At 37.4% G+C, this 22,999-nt stretch overlaps 1 protein-coding gene across 4 annotated transcripts in view; it reads left to right on the top strand.

The window, feature by feature from the left end:
• anks1b (ankyrin repeat and sterile alpha motif domain containing 1B) overlaps positions 1–22,999 on the top strand; it is a 187,679-nt gene that overhangs the window by 119,544 nt on the left and 45,136 nt on the right. For all 4 annotated transcript variants that reach the window (XM_014473658.2, XM_023350596.1, XM_023350595.1 and 1 more), the window contains exons 14-17: positions 11,573–12,195; positions 13,427–13,549; positions 15,312–15,381; positions 18,770–18,876. In XM_014473658.2, coding sequence (XP_014329144.2) covers positions 11,573–12,195; positions 13,427–13,549; positions 15,312–15,381; positions 18,770–18,876 — 923 coding nt within the window. The remainder of the gene's footprint in view (positions 1–11,572; positions 12,196–13,426; positions 13,550–15,311; positions 15,382–18,769; positions 18,877–22,999) is intronic.

The raw sequence follows: 22,999 nt of genomic DNA, 5'->3' as shown, positions 1-22,999 counted from the left end.
GCCTGAGTGTATGATTTGTTCAACATTTAATAATTTTGGTTTGTGAGCAGATTCTTTTTTTTTAATACACAGCTACTCAACACTGTAGACTATTGTCTGGGTGTTGTTCAATTCAATAACATTGGCAGGAGAAAAATAAAATAATCAAATGCATACAAATTAGTGTGTTTGGGAACAAAGTTGAAAGTTGGTGTTCAAGTGACACCACACCACAAAATCCAGCTTTGTCATTTTGGATAAATTTGCCAACAGTTTTTCTTTGAAAGAACAAAAATAACACAGACATAAAAGCAGGAGGGTTTCCCAATTCAGCTCTGTTTTTAAATTGCTTTGGTCTTTACAATAATGCCTTGATATGATTCTGTATACAGTATATGGAATAGGGAATCCATAAAAGTGAGAGAAAACATTGAAACTGAAGTAGTTAAAGTAAATAAATGACAAAATATCACATATTCCATGAAACTCAGTGAATTTCTTGCTTTAAGCTTTTGCATAAATAAATCCACCATATTATTTTCTTAGAATGCCTACTTTGTGTAAAACACAGGGAGATCATTAATTGTGCATACAAATACGCAATAGAACATGATTTGTTTTTATTATTTTGTTACAGACCCAAAACAGACTGGCGCCCTGGCCCAAGAGCCTCATCTCCTATATCAAAAAAATCAACTTAATTAGAGGTTTAAAACAAATGTTTAACAAACCTAAACAAATTTTTAATGAAATGTAGAATTACTTTAGACTCAACAACAAAGGTAATTTGTTTTTTATATAAAATTGTTAGAAATGTTCCTCGAACACAGAGAAAGACAACAAAGTCAGAGTTTTCAGAGTTTTGTTTTGATAGTATAGTTTATCAAACTATACTATTCAGAGTTTTGTTTTGATAGTATACGTGACTTTTTCTAATGTTAAAAAACAAACAAAAAACCTCAACAACTTCCAAATACTTGTCCTGATATAAAAATGTTATACTATATCACTCTATTTTGTGTTAGGCATTTCTTCTCCCCACCTCCTTTGCTGTTTCTCTCTTTCCCCCTCTTTCTAGTTCACTGTCTAAACTTCCTGCACCAGGAATAGATTGGCACCTATTTATTTTTTCCATTTTAAGTTTTTTCACAATCCCCCACTCCCCCCCCCCGCCTTCTCTCCTTCTCTGTTTTCTTCTGCCACTCTGCTCATCCCTCTTGCTCTCTCCACTTATTAGCCGTGTAAGGCTCATTGTGGGGTAACCATGGTAACTAGAGGCTAACAGGGAGAAAAGAGACGTTGACAGACCGAACAGAGCAGCATTACATGCATGTGGGTACAGAAGACAGTCTCGGGATTCAAAGGATGCCAGTTTAGAAAGCGAGTGGGTGATGGAGAATGGGAATCTTGTGTTGCAGGGAGAGGAGGGGGATGTAATGTGAGAATTAAAAACGAGGACAAGGAAGTGAGGAATCACTTTTGTTATTCTGCACACCATATAAGGTGCTTCCTTCCTTGCCTTCACATCTGTATCTCCTCTAATTTTCTTCCCTAAAATCCATAAACCGTTCTCTGATGCTAAGCTAACAATGTACACAATGAGCCCTCCAGCCCTGCAGCAGTTTATGCTGGTGTCAGCCACCTGCGTAGGCTGCTGGACAGAAAGTAGCCCTATTTATAACCCAATCTATCACCAGGGCTGCTGTTTTGCTACATAACTCAGCTTTATGCAATCCCAGCTACAGACAGAGTACCGAATGCAGTGCAGTGTTTATGCAGAAGCAGTTGCAGTCCATGAATTATGCAGAACCCCCCTTCTATAAGTCGGTAACAAACATGCACCAACCTGCAGGTGTCAATTTGTTTATCTGGAAATGCTTTAGTTGCTGAAAACGTCATAGCGTCTCGTAAGCTCATGTTTTATTTGTTTGGGGTTTTTTTTTGCAGCAGCAGCTTTCTACTTTAAAGACATACAGTTGCAAAAAATAGTTTTAAAATTTAGACAATTGAGTCATCCGAGTACTGTACAGATTTTCTTTTCCACCTTGGCTTCACTTTTTGATTCATTTACCAGATAATTTTCTTTGTCAAATTGTTATTAAACTAACAGTAGATCTCTGTTTTTAAGTGTAAAGGAGTTTAATTGATGATCAACTATAAGGTTTAATTCATTCATTCAGTTATTTTCAATGAAATAATGAATATTTGTTGTCTGCTTATCAGAACATTATTATATAAAGTATTATGGAAGAGGACTATTGCCACCAGGAATAAAAACTAGACTTTTTCTTAGAATTAACCCTAATTTTATAGTTTTAGCCAGTGATTTGTTGTTGCCAATATTCATCACAAACCCATCTCACTGAACAAGTCTGATTATTTTGTGTCCATTTTTCTCTTTTGTTCAGAGCTACATCATAGGTATTCACTCACCTTACAGTGCAAACATCCCACCTGGGACGAAACTAATCAATGATCTTGATCAGTCAATGAGCCTTCAGTACCTGAACAATGGACAGTGTTGTGTGTTTGACTGCACTGCTTGTTTTACACAAATAATCCACCTTAAACTCATTAAACTGATGATGTTGGAATCAAACACTAATCAAATATCACTTAGCCCACCTGCACAACATAACATGATGCATAACTTTAAAAACATTCTTTTATTTTGTAAGACACACCTACAAATACCCCAACAAAGCCTTGAGATGTACTGTTCTCATTAGAAGAGGAACAAAACTTAGCAGAACTTTACATTTGTGTCATAAATTGAAAGTATTTATCATTGGTGAGTACCGGACTCTGTAATTTAACTCTAATTAACCTAAAGTTGTAATTAATGATTAGTAAGGTCTGGAACACATCTTCTTTGTTCTTGACCTGATGCAGCTGCGCTACCAAGGCAGGGTCGGGATTTTTTTCTAGTCAGTCTAAACGTTCCTTGTTTTTCTAGCCAGGATAACAAAATGATTTGTTTGCTAGTTGGCAAAATTATTAGGAGAAATTTTTATATATCCCTAAAATTTTTCTTACAGTTTTGTAGTACTGCATTTTAGCTGCATTACTGGCTCAAACCTTATAGGTTTTCTTCCACCGAATGTCTCACAGTAGTTCCATTCAGCTACTTTTGTAACTGAAAAATCTACTTAGGGTTCCTCTTTACATGGTACAATAACAGTCAATGTGCTTCGATATTTCCACATTGTTCTTTCCTCATGTTTCCATCTGTTTTGTAAACAGCAAAACATCCGCAGAACATAATGCCGCTTTCCCAGTTTGGATGCTGTTATCCCTGTATTCTCTAAATGTAGTGGTTTTCTTTATGAGCAGTTGCATCAAGTTTAGTTTCATCAAACCATGCAATTCATTTGTCTCTATATGTATTTTCAAACTGTAGCTTTCCTTTTTCACTTTTGAAGTAATGACTTCTTCCTCAGGTACAGGACTTGTTTTACTGTGGATATTGATACTGTTTTATAATTTAAGTAATTCTACCTCATTCAAAGTTTGTTTTAAAGTCAAACATTGGTCTTTTATTTATTTTTCTATCCTTTATGATCACCTCAGCATCTTGGCCCGAGAGTGTAGCGCTCACAGATGGTGAGTCCAAATGCGATGAAATAATCATTAGCTGAACTAATCTGAAAGTCTATCCTCTGCTGCACCAGCCGTTGCATATAAATGTGAGAACATCTTTAGCAGTGTAGATGGAGTATCTGCATAGTGTAGCCTGAGATAAAAACACACTAATTTGGACTTTTATTTAAATACAGTGAATTGTTCAGCATGTTTCAGTCTCTGTAGAGATTTGTCCGTGATCCTTTGCACTAAATTCAAGCTTTCCTGAGTGCTGTATTTGCACACTTGTCAATACCTGGTCCAGTCTATGCATCATTGTGTGATTTTCCATTCAGTCTTTTCTGGTTTAGCTTTTAAAAGGAAGACCCAACATAATGATGAGTCATGAAGCTCACACAGACATCCAGACTCTGTTCAGAAAAACTAAATGGAAAGAATGTGGAGAAATGTACTGTGAAAGTCATCCTGCTGTTGGTCACACAGAAAAAAAGAATAAGATCAGCGAAAACCTTATATTGTTTAACATTTTACAGTGATGTGGACGAATAAAATAACCCCTCTGTTCGGAATTGAATTCATTGTTCAGACGTTTTAGGCTTGATAATTTAAAGCATTGCAAGGTGATGAAAAAGAAGATCTCCAGTTTGATATAAATAAAAAATCTCAACTTTGTCACTGCTTTCTGTCTCACACCAGCACTAAATGTATTTCCAGTGACACCAGTGAGAGACTTCCGTCACTCTTCATGGGACTTGAAAAATGTGTTACCACAGGAGACAAGCCTGTTGCTGTGGCAATAAACACTGGAGTCAGAAATGAAAGAGCGAATTCAGCGTGTGGAAAGTGGCTCCCCTCCACCCGAAGGCTGGCTTTAGATGCGCACAGGCTATCAGCAATAAAGTAATGCTCTCAGCAGGGAGTTGCTATCTGCAGCCTTCCACAGAAAAGAGTCGAGCCCAAACTGTTGGTGCGTGTTACTGTAAAACCACTTCTGGTGTCATAAACACTTTGTCTCCAAGCAAATTACCAATGCATTCACATTTTGTTTTTAGGTACGATACAATATCCAGTGTTTTAACTGGTAAAAAGTGACAAAAAGGCAGAATTAGATACAGATTCAGATTTGTGTAATGATTCATGAGTAAGTGACTGAAAGTTTTTGGTAAAATTGTATATTTAGCTACAGTTGTTTGCCCACAAGAAATATTTTGAGGGTAAATAGCAGCAAACAGTGGTTAAATAAAAAATCATACCATTTTTAAATCTGGTTTTACTTTGTGAATATATTCAGATATGACTTGAAACTTTAGAGGTCACCTTTTAAACACATAGTTTGGTAAAAAAAATATATATATATCCTGAATGAGTAAAAAAGTGCTTTCAAAAAACATCTATAGAGCATATTTATTGGGATAAAAGTTGTAAAATTTAGCTGTGGCGTTAGAATTTCTCTTTTTTTCTGTCTATTAATTTGATCATATTTGGATGAAAGTTTAATTCTCTGTTTGTTGTCTATGAACACCTCCAAAAGATAAAATAATAACTGAATTAAGAAGTTTGACCTGTTTACTGTTTTAGCCATTCCATGCAGTGCATTTTCATCAGTGCAGACAGAGCCTCTGCATAGTGTCATAGGAGGTTTTGTAACTTTTTATGAGGTTGTTGCAGAGATGATTTCTTAGTTTTTTCATATATTATCTATATGTGGCATCTGAGTTGTAACTATGTAGTTTTCTGACATGTTAGCTTATTGGCTTACTTAGAGCTCAGTTTAAGTCATAATCTGACTCTTGGTTGGAATGAAAACTTTCTGCCTGCCTCTTGAAAGTATTTTTGTTTCCACTTGACTAATTAATGTGACCTTTCCAACAACTCTCAAAAGGAAGATTTTCCTGGCTCTCATTTTTAACTCAACTAGTTTTTTGTTGCCTTTTATGTTTTCTCAACTCAATCAATTATCATGTGATGTCGCATCATCTGGATGTTGGTTTGTTAGCGCAGCCCCGCCCGTAACTGGATGTTTGCTTCAGCTCCTGCAGCACCAGCGACATGTAGAGATGACTGACAGCTCAGATATTGCTGTGTAGTTTTTAATAACAGTTGCTGCGCTGCCACAAGAGACGCAGCGACGAATGCATCCTTATCAGATGTTTGGATCATCTCTCAGGTTCTCCTGCTGATGCGCACAGAAAAGAAACAGCACGATGCTATTTTGTTTTTTGCATGTGCGTTCCTTTGAGCCATTTTCAACAAAAATGGGGGACATGATGGTGATGTGGCGAGATTGCTTGTCACCTTTTTTTGCTCACGTTTGTTGTGTTTTTCTGGAAATTCGGAGTACTCTGTGACCTTCAGGCTGTGTTAAAATCAATAATGAATAAGGCTCGGCTCCATTTTTGATAACCTGTCATGGATACTCGACTTTTAGAAGCCTGTTGTGATCATGTCAGAATTTACTTTGACAGATAAAACCTCATTTTCACCTCATTTTCTCTTCTTTCCATTTCAACATGCTTTCACCTGGTCTCTCGTTCATGCCTCATGTCAGTCAGGCCTTCATTCTGTCAGACACTTTATTCTCCAGACACTTTTGTTCTTTTCCTATTCCTTGTTTTCAAAATCCACCCTTAACTTTACCTTCTTTTAAAATTTCGTCTTATTACAACAGTCTGTTTCACCATTGCTTAATTGTCTTTCTCTCAAATTTTATTTGTACTTGGTCAGAAAATCTAAAATTAAAGTCAGTTTTATTTTCCTTTTTCCTCTTTCGTTTTTTTCTGTGCTCTTTGTATTCATTTAGTATAGTTTGACACATTAAATGTGCCTCGACTGCAAGGTGGCAAGGTATTTAAATGTGAAGAATAAACCATATGATAATTTTTTATACACTATTTTTCTCAACTTTATCTGTGTAAAATTGTATTAATGGTTTAATCTCAAAAGTAATTCCTCACTTCTTAAAAATCACACTTGCAACATCTTTAACATTCTAGCGAGATCTGGTAAGAAAAGCTTAAAGTTGTAGCTAAATTATGTATTTAGCATTTTCATGATTAATGAATAAAATATTTTAGGATACTTTGATACATTTGCACAATTATATAAGAATATTGGTTTATCTGTGAATTAATTTTCACTGATGTGACGTCCCACCTCTGAAGCCCAAATTAATTTGATATTTTTCCTTTCAATATCCTGCAATAAATGTCAGTCAATATGCAAAACAAAAAAAATGCAGAAGCAGACAGTGTTTTGTGACCAAACTACAAAAGTATTTAAAATAAGGCATATATTATTCTTAAAAAAGAAGTCAGATCAGCAGTAACTGCATTACTTCAGTGGAGAAATATTAAACTTTGAGAAAAAGTCTGTCTTTAAAGTCTGTGTTGTAAAAAATGTTAGATATAATTTTGTTTGTATTTTTAGCGCCATTTCTGAAAGGAAGTAATGAAAAGCCTAATGGGATTTTTTTTTTTTTCGCAGTTACTATTTCCAAAGCAAAGTGAATCCAATATAGTTTGAAGTTTTTGGAAAAATAGTAAGTCTGTGTATCCTCTGTTCTCATGCAAATGGAACCAAAAAGTTAATATTTTTCTGTTGAACTTGGAAAATTTAATATGAATGGACTTCCTTTTGTTTTAACGTTGCTTTTATAGTGACGAGGGAACCTCAGGCACCGTAAACACAGATTGTCATAATTCTGTGAAAGATAATTACTAAAACACAATATTTAATGACACTACGGTACGTATTACTTTTTAATCTGAAATGAAATTGTGTACTCAGATTGCGTAGTTTCTGAGCATGTAATAAAGACGGCACGTCGGAGCGGGATAACCGCAGTTGGAACTAATGAAGTTAATTATGTCCACATTCCAGTTCCACGCCTTTCATAACAGGCTTACAGGCTGTGTCATATTTTACAGAGGCACATAAGGAATAGCAGCTTGGGATTTATGCTATACATCCCTGTTTTCTTTATATATATAGTGAATAAAGCCTCTTAAAATGTAGAGTCAGACGAGAAAAAAGCCATGGAAAAAGTGTAAACATCAGCAAAACAATGTTTTTTATATTTATTCCAAAAAATATAAAGTGATTTACTATGAATAATACTAGGCTGTTTTCTTTTGATCATAGTTATCTAAGCATGACCAGATAGTGACCTACTTTCAGCTTTTTGGTTAATTTCTGAAAACTAGCACTTGGCTGAGTGTTGTGTGTTAAAATACATGGATTTAGCTATGTATTTGTTGTTTTGTTACCCAAAAGTATATCTTAACTAAAATAGATAAGACTAAAGGACATCAAAATGCTCCATTAGTTTACATTTTTGAAGTTTTACCAAGTTTTATCACGTAATTATAAAGGAAAAAGAGAACAGAATATTTAGAAAAATACTTGAGTTTAATAACTATTCAATATTCCAGTTTTCTAAGAGATAAATATATTGTTTTAAGCTCTAGATTCCCTCATATTAACTTTATTATGATCAACTCATGGTAGGCAGCTTCTAGCTTTAGCTTGGTACCTGGAAGCATTGCTTAAGACTTGAGGAACTCTTAATAAATTACATACTTGTGATGTTTACTGCACAATCACAGCTGTATTAGTGTTGTTGTTTCTTCAGAATTGAACACATCTTTTCCAAACAGTCTGTCTGCAGGCGGTGCTGCTGCATGCCACAACCTGTTTGCAATAGTGTATATTGTGTCGCAATAAAAATCCAGGTATGCAGTGGGTTGCATCCACTGCTCTTTCACCATTCCATTCTTAGATAGCTGCTGCTCTTCAGCAGAGGAAGACAGAGTTTTACAATAAAAGCTTATTGCCGAACATAAACTTTGATTGCTCCTTCATTTGAGCCGGTACTTCTCAGGTAAGGAACACAGCTTTACTGAAACACATTTACTTCAGGAGGCCAGCGATTGTTTGGAGCCAAATTAGAAGTATAGCCTGTCCTGTAATCATGCTTCAATGAGTTATAATTATGCTATTTTAACTTCGCCTCTACCTGAGGTATAACCGTTGTATGTACTGTAATTTACTTTACAGATAATTTACTTTTCTGTCTATAAAAACCTTTTTTTCCCAGCTCTGCTTACTCCACTTTTCCCTCACTTTCCTGGAGGCTGAAAGCTCTCAGATACCCAGAAAGTCAGGTTGTTCCCATAGCTACCAACATGCTCACCTGTTACCATTGGTCCTCAACTTTAGCAAATAAAAAGCAAAAAGCAAAGGGTGAAGAAGAGTTCTGGGTAGAATGAATAATGTAGATGTACATACAGAGAGAATACAGTGCAAGTTTAAATATGAAAAATGTTAAGTTTTTAGGATTTAGGGAAAGAATGACCTTAAAATATTTCAATGAGTAGTTGTGCAGATTTACCATTACTATTCTTTGTAAAATAAATGACATATTTCCCCACACAAGTAAATTTTCAGTGCTTTAAATCAGAAGTCAAACCGTTTTTTTTTGTGTTAACTTTGCTGCTAGCTGCAAATCTTATTCAAAATGACAAAAAAAAATTCTAACAAAAAACTAATTAGAAGCCAAGCAGTTTTAATATGCGACCACACTCCATTAGCATGTACTCAAACCAGCTTTTCAAACACCTTAGCTTGTTTAAACAGGTTGAACTTTTAGATTAAAATATTTCAAAAATGTATTTTTTTAGCTGATAGTTACTTTTTAATTAGTTACTTCCTATAAAGAAATGCACAATCCTACACTAATGTTATTCTCCACTGAGGAGGTCAAATGTGATGGCACCAATGACCAATAATTTAACAATATTGTTAAATTATTGCTACATCATTTTTAAAAAAGTTGCTTCTTCTATGTAGCACCTGGTTTCAATATGTGAAATAGTGCTGTGTGAAAATAGAAGCAAAGATTCAAGCAAAACCTGAGTTTTCAGAGGCGACCTGGGAAGAAAAAGTCTAAACATGATTACAATAATCCTAGTCAGCAATAAAACTTTAAATTTTTTGACACTTATAAAACCTATAAAACCTGCTTAGGTTTTATAAGGTTATACAACCTGCTTATAAAATATTTTATTCTGATTCCTCTGGATAAGTTAAGCAAATTTTTTGCCCATTCAGGGTTTTTTTTTTTTAATTGAGATACAATAAAACTATTTTAAATAAAAATGAGTTCAGTTGTTTTTGCAACATGAACTTCTTAGTTATATTTCCCCTAATGTCAGACATTTACAAGTTTTGCTGGTATAATTGATGCTTTAACAACATGGACCAATTAAATATGAACTAAATACATTATTGAACTGCTGGACTGAGTAATATAAGTATTTAGGATTAAAGCTTTTTCAATTTGCTCAGTGCTTGTCAGAGCTTGGTTTGCTGTTGGAGATGAGATGCTATCGGCTCTATTTCGATGGTTGTGAAATGTGTGTGTATACACAACCATCTTAAAAACACACACCCCGGGGAGCAAAGGGAGGAGTGGAGCCAAATGTTTCACTACACTTCCTAAAATCAGCAACAAAAGGATAACTAGAAAGATTTATGAAGTGCAGTGTTGTATTTTACCAAAATAAATGTTGTGAAGACCTGACAGAATGGTTAGGGTGTAAAAATGTGGCATTTTACGTCTCATTTATTGAAAAAATAAAAAAAAAGTTGTTTTCCTGTCTGAGCTAAATGTGAGAACCTGCAAAAAATCAAACCCCAGACAGTTTGTCGGCTTCTCAGATCTCTAACAATTTGTTGCTAAAGAGGGCAAAGTTGGCAATACAAAGAGAAGTTTTCAAATTCTGATAATTTGCTGAATTTTAACCACTTGGTCAGTCAATGCAATTAGTTCTACCAAAAGAACCTTTTAGTTTCTGTTGGAAATGACATTTCGAGTCCGACTAACACTGAAGAATGAGTCTCATCTTCAGGCCTGGTAAACGGCGGGCTGTTAATGAATGTTCTTTGTGCTTTTCAAACACAGCAGACAGCACAGTGGTGCAGTGAAAACACAACACTCACATACTTGAAATGAAATGAAATGGCTCTCTGTTCAAGGGCTAACATCATTATTGTTCCATTTAATCACTGTTGGTTAAGTTTGTCACTTTGCTGGGGATTTCTCAGAAAAACCGACTGGCCTTGTTTTGTCTTATAAAGATGTTGCATATGTGACTGCATGAGGCAGCTTCGAAAGTTATATTCAGTTTGTGCAATTATTTATTTAAACTATTTGAACTCTGACCCCAAAATCCACTAAAACATCTGTTAAATAATCCACTTGCTGCTAACTAATAGCCTGAATATGGCATATGATACGATAAGTCTTTGGTATTTATTGTTCTTTTTACATTTTATACATGTCTAAAGTGCCAAAGTAATATAGAAAATAAATGATGTACATTATTGTAGTTGGGCTCAGTTAATAAAAGGTAATCTATTATTCGAAATTCAAATTTAAAATATATATTTTTTAACTTCCACTTGGGTTTTTACTGCTTCTTAAAACAGCCCAAGTACTTAAAAAACAGTAAATTAATGTTTTTTTGGTGTGTGGAAAATTAAACATTTCAAAAACCTCTTGATTGTTGAGTCACAATTGACTGGCTCTGTACTGTTGCCTAGCAGCCCCAGCAGAGCTCCAGCACTTCCTCTGCACAGTGGCTGCTGGAAAAATCAAGTGTTTTGTTGTTGACTTACCGTCTAGAAACCACTTGCTGCATTCTCGTTGGTTGCGCAGGAGCATCTACTAATGCTTTTCAACAAAGTATGGTTGTATAATTGCATATATTTTCACGTGCAAGTTGGCAGAACTGAGCGGACTAAAATCTCATTATCTAAGAATGATTTTGTGCAAAAAATGTGATGAATCTGTTGTAAAAACCTATCCTATCCTGTTCAATGAAGGTCACTTTTTAAATAAATCAATTCTGTGTTAATTCATATAGGCATGTTCAAACTGTAGGCAGAAGATGATTATCAGCTGTAACTTCCAGGAAGATTAGTAATTTAGTTTTCCGTGTCTTTTCTGCAGACGACGGGACCTACCAGCGAGACCCGCCCCATCTATGCTCTTCTTCCAGTTCAAGTCGTCTCGTTGGGGAAAACAGAAAAAGTCTCGTCCCAGAGGAATTCGCAGGCCTCCTTCATGGATCCTCTCCAGCTTGTGAGCCACCGGATACGCCTTATCACCTTTATAGCCCCAAGCACTTTAAATACGCTTCTTCAGAGGTGCAGGGGAGCGTGCTGCAGACTCCCGAGTTCAGCATTGTGATCGGCGGCGGAGCCTCTCAGGGTTTCTCTAGAACTGAGAACAAATCGTCTCCCCAGAGGTCCCAGAAGCCGCAGGTCGTTTACCGAACCATCTTCCACACCCGGGTCAATCAGGACCAGCTTCAGCCCAAGAACTGTGAACAGGCGGGCCTACCTGGTGGATGGTCGACACTAAACCACCCGTCCTCTTGTTCCCTGGGACAAAACGGAGACGTAGCAGAGCTTCAGGTGAAGCAGGTGGGGGGCGAGGTCAGGGACGGCTACGAAGAGAGAGCCTGCACTCTGGGGAGGATGAGGTCCGTCCCACGCAGCGTGTTGGACCTGCAGCTCTCCAAGTCTCTGTCCAAGTCCGATTCCAACCTGGTGGCTGTGTCACCCATTCAGGTGAGACCTTTTTTCTTTTTTTTTCTTTTTTCTCTGTTCAGTCTCAGTTACAAAAATCATACCTACTCCTTTTAAAATGTCAAGTCAGGCAATCATCTCATAACTTGTTGTAAATCTAATATGGCATATTTCCCCTACAAAAGGGATTTACTAAACTTCCCATGAGATATCCATCAGCAGAAGAAATTAAATCCCACCAAGAGGCTGATAAGAGCACTGAAGAAACTATGTCTTTGCTAATCACCAGTATTTTTCAAATGTTTGGACTGCGAAGTAGTATTACCTGACAGAACCAAAGAAAACATTCCTACATCACTAAAATCTCCCAAAGTATACGGACCAGTGTCTCCTCCAGCATAGCATTCACAAATCAGTTGAGATTTGAAATAAATATTTGAATTTAGAACCATTTTTCTATAAACATGTCACTTTAGTTTCCAAAACAAAAGGAATGTTCTGCATCACCAAAACACCACCATATCAGCAGAAAAACACAGTAGCGGCAGCATTTTTTAACGCTGGTAGATAATGCTGCAAGTCAGTGACTCAATGTGGAGCATTCCTTAGATAGAAACTTTTAAATCTACTTACTGCACTGTTTGATGACAAGATTTAATTGGTATTGGATTTTTGGTATTCACAGTCAGTGAATTTAATCATGACTTCACCAGAAGAAAGTGAAAGTCATCAAAGACTAAATGTTAGTTTCAGTTTAAATAACCAAATTGTTGCAGATTTTGTGTATTATTCACTTAAATTGTGACACCGCATTAAAAACACGACATTTGAAAAGGGGTGTGAACTCTTTCCAGATGCACAGTATGTGAGACTTTAAGGCTACCACAATAGTTTTAAAAAATATTTTGTCATTTGTGTCCTATTTAAAGAGAAAAAAAGTTCCTGTTTGGTGCATTTTCAACTATTCAGAATATTCATGTGTATAAATCAGAGTTTCTATGATGTGGCTTCAGCCAATGAGATAACTCAAGAATCTGGGCCACAGTGTTCCAGTGGCTGGCGCTTCATTTGAGATTTGTTTAATTCAGCCTAAATAAATTATAAACTACAGAAAATACATATTCCGTTTGATGGAAATAAAGCTATTAGCGATGAAGTCTTTTTTTAGTTTTTTTTAAAGAATTTTAAGCTCAAAGATGTTTTTAAGTTTTTTTTTGCAAGTCATAGGTTATGTGTGAAAGTGTTTTTTTTTATGTGTTGTATTTTTCTTCAGGAGGAACACAGCTGGGGGTCTGGGTCCCGGGGCCAGGGGCCAGGAACGCCCGGCTCCAGAGAGGGAGCCAGCCCGGAGAAACGACTGGAGCGGACCCCGTCCTTCACCGCCGAGTGGGAGGAGGTGAGATGATGCAGACAGTTTAAGATCTGAATTATCTAATCAATGGCGATAATAAAGGAGGAATAAAGATTCAGATCAGTGGCTGTGCTGCGACTCGTGTATTCTTACTATAAAATTGATTAAAGCAAATCAGCATTTGGTCTCTGCAGGAAAGAAAACTGCAGCCTCAGCACCGAGCAGCATCATTTACTTTCCTTTGAAACGTTCTCGACTTCTACAGCGCTAATTTACTGTGTTCCCACTCCAATGTTCCTGGACCTTCAGAGAGAAACCAAATATTTGAAAGTAGTTTGATTTGTGGAGGGTAAAGGTCAGGGGTCAAGGCTGCTGTGTTTTAGTTCCTGACATGAAAGTTATTCAGCTACTTTTTTTAAACAGACATAACTTTGAGAGATATTAAGATATTACGAATCTTTTTTAAAGGAAAAAATGCAAATGTAACAAAAAATGCAGATCTAATCATATAAATAACCTGGACTATTTTTAAAATGATGCTAATGATGCGAGTGAAAGCCCATTAGTGTATGCTGTGCCACATTTGCACGTACATGTTAATTAATTACCCAACGCAACTCCTGACTTGCTGTCTTGATGAATTACCATCAGTGTTTTTTTGTTTTTTTTTTCCTATTTATGGTAACATTTCTTGTCTAATTTAATGTTATCTAAATGTTATCAAATGTTTAATGTTATCTAAAAGCAGCAGATGGAAAGAGTTGCATTATTTGCAAGAAACGAGTCACAAAAGATCCTCAGGATTCAAGCAAATTAAATTTTTGATTCAAATTTGGTATTTGTACATCATGTACTACTAATTACTGAAGTTATTTGTTAATAATTATCACTTAGGTATAGACTGTTAGGACGTTCTCATGGTGTTCAGATGTAAATGCTTTTATTTAAAGAAAATAAAAACAGAATAGCATGCATATCTCTTTAGACTAAATGTATGCAACAAAGCCTGCTTGGATGTTCTCAGTGAGAGCGGTGTTTTAAAACATTGACATAATTAAATATATAAGTTGCAGTAGCATCTAATCTGTCCTTAAACTCATCTGCGTTGGGATATTTGGCAGTGCCAATTTATTTACCGTCAAATAGGGTTTTCTTCATAATCCTCTTGCGGCTTGGTTTGTCCGTGTTTCTTGTTCTAGACGAGTTTTTCCTTCCGTTTAACTTTCCATCAATGTATTGTGAAAAACCAGCTTCTCTATCAGTGATATTATGTGGCTTACCTTCCTCGTGGATGATTTAAGTGACTGTTAGCTGGACAACCGTGAAGTCAGCCACGATCTTCACGTTCATAACATGGAGATAATATAACATTTCTGTACTGGAAATTTGTTACTGTTGGTTAAATTTTCAGAAAAAACTATGTTTTTTTAAGTCCTGGACATATATTATTCCTTGTGTAACGGATCTGATTAATTAGCTTGTTGGGATGTGATTGTGATCACTGCTTGTGAGACTCTGTGGATGGCGGCTCTGCTGCCTGGTTGACAAATGAGCAGGTTGTACAGTTCAGTGGTTAGCAGCATGTCCACTGTGCTGCAGCCAGCAGTCACTCTTCCTCTCTTCATCTCGGTTCAGCTGTCTGAAAGTTTCCGGCTGACACTCAGCATCCCGGCTGCTATAAGGATCACATTATGTGACGCATGAATCCAGAAATAGGAAATAGCTTTTTTCCTGGGAAATAACTTTTCCCCCTATTAATATGTACTGTACACATTGCTACCTCTCTGTTTGTTTCCCGTCTGTTTAGATTGATAAGATTATGAGCTCCATCGGCGCGGGGATCGGCAGCGGATTGGACGCCAAGGAGGTTACCTCAGGTAAACAGCATCCAGTGTGTTCGAGTGTGGGTGACTTAAAGAATAAATCCTGGTAAAACACAAGATTGATACCTAAACTATATCAACTGTCACCACGTTCCCCAAAATTGAGCAGATATTTAGTTAAGCCATCAGATAGTTTTGCAGATCAGCATAAGAACCAGGCATTTGTAAATACTCAAATAAATAGTTCAGTTTGTGTTTTAAATCTAATTAAACCAGAAAGCTTGATGACTGGGCTTGACAGCACAGGCAAAGTATCTCAATTGTGTTTGAATACTATAGAAATGCCACAAATTAAGATAAATACAGAAAAAATATTTTAAGGAAAAGATCTCTATCTTATGACATACCAAAGCCAGTGTAATCAAAACAGAATATGAAAACAGAGCTGGGAGAAATACACTAAGACATGAAATTGAATAAAAAAATTCAGCTTACATAAATTTGTGAGGTCAAAGTAAATGGGAGCTGAATTTGATCTTATTTAGTTTCTCTCAGGGTTTTTGTTGTTGTTTTTACTGTAGTAATATTCACACAGTCGTTCTCTCGAATGCTCACTTTCATACGCCGATGTGCAGCTTGATGAAAGCAGAAAAATGTGAGGGGAAAAAACCCCCAAACAAATTAATAAAAAGAAAGGGTTGCACTGAATTTTTCTCGATGCAGTCATCTGAAAAATAGGTTTATTTTTATCTAAAAGCAGCTTGACTCTCCTAATTTTCTTATTTCCTAAAATGTTCAGGATATTCATGTAAATTACAAGCAAACTTTTGAGCTTCTTAGCTAAACAACTCAACAACTCATGGTTCAGTATAATCATTTCTACTCAGTCAACTAAACAGGGGGTGACAACAACACAAACAAAGTTTTTCTTTCTTCACAGTTTTATCTTAATGAACTCATCTGCTTTTAAGTGTAGAATATGTGGCTCTTTTCTATAAAATTTTATGAGTTTCTAACATCTGAAAAGTGTTTTTTTTATTAATTCATCCGCTCCCAAATGCTCTTTGTTTTTATTTCACTTCCTCTAATACTATTAGGAGTATAGGCTGAATTTTGCGGACACAAATTTGTTGCTCGTTTTTAGAAAACAATGGAAGTTTTAACGGGACAGTCATGAGTAAAGACAGGTGAATGTGCCAAATTCTTAGTGTGGGTTCTTAGTCTAAGTGGGAAAAGTGGGCGTAGCGAACTTTCACATAATAATTTCTCCAAATCTCTCTAAGCCCACACATTTTTGAGGAATCCTACACTTTACCTCAGTTAAATGCCAGTCGTGTGGATGAGAGGTACAAATGAAGGAGAAACATTTGCTTTGTGACACATCAGTGTTTTTGTAGAAAGTAGAATAAGACAGGGAATTTTTCTGCATATTCTAAATGCAAAACATCCTCTCCCTCATGCAGTTATTATATATTATTCTTATCTAATAAACTGTCATGAATCCGTCACAGTTAAATAAGCTTGGATTCCTAGTGAAGGTGAACATTAAGTAAAATAATTTGTTCCTTCTGACAGTTACCCATTGCAGATAATCTTTTGAAGTAAATGATTAGAAATAGAAATTCAATTCTATGATTTTCCCCTTTTAAATTTGGGTCCATGTTTTTATAATTTTCTTCTTAAAAATCTAAATATAAAGTGCATTGATCAGCACCCCTGACTAAAATACAGTGGAGGCTTCGGCAGTCGCCTAAATGGATGCCTCAGAGATTTGTTAGAGAACACAGCAGGAATAAGGATTAGAAAAAGTGTAACAAAGGGTTAAAATCTGCTTTAAATCTGTAAAATAGTTCAATCCTGTAGGAATCTGTTCAGAGTTGAAGGGAAGAAAAATACAAAGCAGTTCTGAGTAAAATCTGTTGTCACCATCAAGCAGGACAAACCTAAATATACAAATCAAACTATTATAGAATGGTTTAGACCAAAACATATTCATCCAGAAGTACGGCCAAGTCAAAGTCCAGTCATTAAAATAATTGAAAATGTCTAGCATGACTTTCAAATTGATGGTCTCCATCTAGTCTGAATGAGTTTGAGCTATTTTGCAAAGAAGAATGGACAAAAATTGTCTAGATGTGCAAAGATGGAAGAAAAAATCTGCAGCTGTAATGCAATAAAAACGATTTTAATGATTCAATCCCTTCTTTTCCAGATCACAATTTGTCTATCATAACAAATGCAAAAAATTAAGTTTGCAGTTGTAATATGAAAATAATAAATTAAGGGTTTGAATAGTTTAAAAATGTATGTCCATAAAGTACAATTTTCCTCCACCTGCACACCTGATTCCTCCTCCAGTGATGATCTGTTTTCTGCATGCAGCTCCTCTCGTCTGTATTAACTTCCACATCCCTCCGCCTCCTGATCCCCCATTCTTGTTTTTTTTTCTTCTGCTCTTTCATCCATCAACGCAAAGCCGTTTCTAACCATGGTTACTGTTGCCAGAAATCTGGTTTGTGCCAAAGCAGCTCCACCTTCCCATCAATGCTGCTTTCACATACAACATAGGCAAACGTGCATATGCAGGACAGCATGTATTCACTCAGAATTTTGTATGTGTGTGCTTGCGTGTGTGGGAGGGATTCTGGCTTAAAGACAAAAGAAGCTGCAACTGTTGTGGCTGTTATCAACGGAGTGAGGCAGATATACGTATAGCAGCAGAGACGGCATGCAGGGTGTCGATCGCCGCTGAGGGAAGATAGAGACCAGAGGGAAGTTGGTGAGGAGGGGGGAGGCAGAGCTGAGAAAAAAACGAGAGAGAGGAAGAAAGAGAGAGGAGGCTGCAGAAGCATACAGATGAGAGTGGGAGTACTTGATAAAGAGAAATCTACAACGCAGCAGCTCGCTCTCTCTCTCTCTGCTCGCACACGCACACACACCGGCTAAGGGCGAGCGAGCGAGTGAGCGCAACAGCTGAAGTGAGAGCGGCGGCGGTGGCTGCACTTTGCACGGCGACAGACTCGGATCTACACTTGGCCTGATCTCTGGCAGGATTTACCGCCGCAGGAACGGATACAACTTTCAGTTCCTCCCTCCGCCTCCCGTTCTGCCTCTGGCTGGATTCTGAGAACATCTGGACATCGACGCTTTACCTGATTGGCTTCCCTGCATGCTGACCCCATAAAACCCCATCATGCCCTTTGCCTAGCCTCTTCCCTCCCCCCCTTTCACCCTGTGCCCTCCCTCCATCCCCCTCTGACTTCCCCTCCCCTGTAATCGTCCTCGCCAACAGACTCGTCCGAAAGCATGGCGGGCTCCTTCGATAGCCACTTTGCCCGCCATAACATGATGTGGCAGTGCCAGCTGTCTCAGCCGGACTGCCGCTGCTACCGCGTGGATGGCTACTCCCTACTGAAGCGTTTGCCCCTCCACCCCCTCATAGGTCCCCGCTGCCCGCTGCAGTCTGTCGGACAGTGGCTGGACTCCATCGGTCTGGTCCAGTACGAGAACCACCTGCTGGCCAACGGATTCGACAACGTCCAGTTTTTGGTGAGTGTTTTTATGATTTAAATTTAATTTTGAATATTTTGATGAATGGGAATCATCTTCTTTTGATTGCATGTTTTTGCATCATCTGGATGTTTAGAACTGGCTATATTTCTTTCTTTTTGTGATTCTTTTCCTCTCTATTTGTCTGTCTTTTTTTGTAATCACTGCTGCCTCTCCCTACTGATGCCATGTGAAGTCCCTCCTACGCACAGAAATCCTTCAACATATCTTCACCAGCAGCTCTAACTGCACACATCACAGAATCGAGCCGCATTCATTGTAGTATTTGCTGAGATTTTGTGCTTCCAACCACCTGTAGCCTGTGGGTACAAGAGCGGACTGATCCTCTTGGTTTGCTCCGGCGATCCCATCCTGTGACGTAGGAAAGAATCTCGTTTGGGTCACTTTTTATTAGAAAATGATGTGCATCAGTGAGAGGCTGACAAATTGGAAATGAGGAGAAGTGGGGAGGGCTGGGGAGATGCGATGAAGTTAAATTGGGAGAAACTGCAGCAAAGGCAGAAAGACACAAAGCACAGGGATGCTGACTGTACGAGTTTCCCCGGAGATTGGCCCCGGCCGCGGTAGAGCCAACTTTAAAAATTCAACAAGTTTGACTTTTTATTTCCGTTTGATGTAAACTAATTGCCAGTTGCTGTCTCTGTTATGAGAACAAACAAAAGGTATCAGGAGAAATCTGTGCAGACATGTGTGTGTGTTCTGGTCCTCCACTCTGAGTGACCTGCATCTGTTACTGTGGCAACCGCATAAAAGCCAACTTTCTCTATTCCTCTGTGCTTTCCCCACATGTGGTAACTGTTAATCTGTTTGTTTTAGCTCCAGTCAACAAGAAACTGTTGATTGGATATAATTTTCTTATTTCATATATGCGTTTCAAACTTAGCTTCCTCTTCCTCTCATGTTTTTATCATTAAAAATATCTAAAGAGACAAAATTAACAAAAATCTGAACTCGAACTCTGCACTTTTGGACTAATTTTCAATCATGTTTTGTAACTTGTCTTGCAGACTTCTAGCCTTTCTGCTACAGGTGGTCATGAAGTTTTAGAGTCAGAGGCAGTGAGAGATTAATCACTATAAAATAACATTTTACGTTTTTCTAAATAAGACAAAATGAATTTGAAACTGCCTGTAGCATCTATTATTAATATGCATGATTAACATGGTTAGTGCTGTTTACTGTGAACAACAACCTTTGATTTGAATTTGCTTTGGAATAAAAACTTTTACCTTTAAGTTAGAGACAGCAGAGCTACAGCTAACATTTAACGTAACATTTGCTAATAAAAATTGCAGTGATCGTTGCTGCTGCTTGAGCAACTTTTCTATTCTACATCTAGATGACTTTTGTTGCAATGGCAAAATGTTTTTGAACCGTTTGTGCATTAACATAAAAACTTAATTTTAGAAGATCCTAAACATTTCTAGTTACATGTTTTAGTGAAAAATCCATGTAAGATGTACTATTTTTCAAATAGTACATCTGCACTATTTTTCAAATAGTGCAGATGTAATCATGGAGACTTTTACCAAAAATGTCTCCAAAAATTAGATTCAATTGTACTTCAAGAACATGGAGCTCAATTTGATTGTTTTAAAAAAATTCTCGTTCATTCAGAGTTCATTTTCAGCTGTTGTTGTACAAGTGTGTTCGTTTAAAACCTATGGATATTAACACAATGTCTTCAATATATTTTAGCTGTTTTTTGTGGTGTTACTGTAGCTTAATCTGATTCTTTAGAACACGTGTCAAACTCAAGGCCCGGGGGCCAAATGTGGCCCGCCGTAGCCTTTTATGTGGCCCTCTAGACTCCAAATTACACCAACAAGTCCCTCCAGTTTTTGAACAAATATGCAAAATTCACACAAAATCAACACATTTCCACCTTTTTTCAGATTTTACTGCACATTTTTTCTCAAAATTGGCCAAAAACGTTTGGTTTAAATGACTGCTGCCTCCTTGATGTCAAGTTATACTTCGTAATCAATACAGCGATTAATAAAAAACCACGTTTAACACATACATATCATAGAAATTCCTTACAAATACACTCCTGATCAAAATCTTAAGACCAGTCAAAAAATTGCAAGAATTTGCATTTTGCACTATTGAATCTTAAGAAGGTTCTAAGTAGAGCTTCACAATGTTAAAAGAAGAAATCAGCGTAAGAGACAAAACCTTTTGAGCGGGGAATTAATTGAAAACTGCATTTATACTCAAACATGATTTTTTTCAGCTGATCAAAAGTTTAAGACCATAGCTCAAAAAAGCCCGAAAACCCCCCAAAACAGAAGCAAAGTGTCAAAAAAAGGACTCAGTAATGAGTAGCTCCACCATTCTTGTTGATGACTTCAAACAATCGTTTAGGCATGCTTGATGCCAGTGTTTCCAGGAGGCTAGTGGGAACGTTGCTCCAAGTGTTGAAGATGGCTTCACGAAGGGCATCCACTGTCTGGAACTGATGTCCATTTTTGTAAACTTCCCTTGCCATCCATCCCCAAATGTTCTCAATTGGGTTTAGATCCGGGGAACATGCAGGATGGTCCAAAAGAGTGATGTTATTCTCTTGGAAGAACTCCTTTGTCAGGCGGGCATCGTGAACTGCAGCATTGTCCTGTTGAAAAACCCAATTATTACCACACAGACGAAGGCCCTCAGTCATGAGGGATGCCCGCTGCAACATCTCCACATAGCCAGCTGCTGTTTGACGCCCCTGCACAACCTGAAGCTCCATTGTTCCATTGAAGGAAAACGCACCCCAAATCATGATGGCGCCCCCACCACTGTGCCGTGTAGAAAACATCTCAGGTGGGATCTCCCTGTCATGCCAGTAACGTTGGAAGCCATCAGGACCATCAAGGTTAAATTTTTTCTCATCAGAGAAGACAACTTTCTTCCACCTTTTAATGTCCCATGTTTGGTGCACCCTTGCAAAGTCCAAACGGGCAATTCTGTGGCGTTGAAGAAGACGTGGCCTTTGAAGACGTTTTTTGTTTCTGAAGCCCTTCTCTCGCAGATGCCGTCTGATGGTTATTGGGCTGCAGTCAGCACCAGTAATGGCCTTAATTTGGGTAGAGGATCGTCCCGTGTCTTGACGGACAGCCAATCGGATCCTGTGGCTCAGAGCTGGTGAAATTTTTTTGGGTCTACCACTTGACTTTTTTGTTCCATAACCCTCAGGATCGTTTAAAAAAATGCAAAATGACTGTCTTACTGTGTCCAACCTCAGCAGCGATGGCACGTTGTGAGAGGCCTTGCTTATGCAGCTCAACAATCCTACCACGTTCAAAGTCAGTGAGCTTTTTTGCTTTTGCCATCAGGAGGTCTTGACAGTGTAAAGACTTCACAGAAAATGACATGGAATCCAGATGTTTGCACAGCTTTTGGCTTTTAAAGACTATGGTCTTAAACTTTTGATCAGCTGAAGAAATCATGTTTGAGTGTAAATGCAGTTTTCAGACGATTCCCCGCTCAAATGTTCTTGTCTCTTGCACTGATTTGTCCTTTTAACATTGTGAAGCTCTACTTAGAACCTTCTGAAGATTCAATGGTGCAAAATGCTAATTCTTGCAATTTTTGGACTGGTCTTAAGATTTTGATCAGGAGTGTATTTCTAAATTAGCGCCACAAAATCTATAATTTTGACTCCAACAAAACCCCCACAAAAACCACCACAAAGTCCTGGATGGACTGATCAGTGTGAAAAGATGTTCAATATTATTTAATTTTAAGAAACGTTTACTGAATGCCGAAACAAACCGCTGTTTATTGATATTTTAACAGTCGAATTGGTTTTATCAATACAACATGGCACAACGGGCCCTTTAAGAACATCCATATTTTTTATATGGCCCAAAATGAAAATGAGTTTGACATTCCTGCTTTATAATATCTTATTAGGAAGACAGAATAATCACTCCAGCAGCTATTAACATCACACTGGAATGTATTTTCATTCAAGAAAGTAACAATTACTCCATTTAACCCCCATTGATTTGATTATGTATATATATGACTGATTTGCTACCTAATATGCAGCAGATGACAGACGTTATTTGTGGATTATGGAGATTTGGGGATTTTTTCACCTCCTGTTGTTGCT

This window comes from Xiphophorus maculatus, chromosome 17 (genome assembly GCF_002775205.1).
Source record: "Xiphophorus maculatus strain JP 163 A chromosome 17, X_maculatus-5.0-male, whole genome shotgun sequence".
In the NCBI taxonomy this organism is placed as follows: domain Eukaryota; kingdom Metazoa; phylum Chordata; class Actinopteri; order Cyprinodontiformes; family Poeciliidae; genus Xiphophorus; species Xiphophorus maculatus.
Note: the sequence above shows the minus strand (reverse complement) of the source record. Positions and strands in the feature narration are given on the sequence as shown.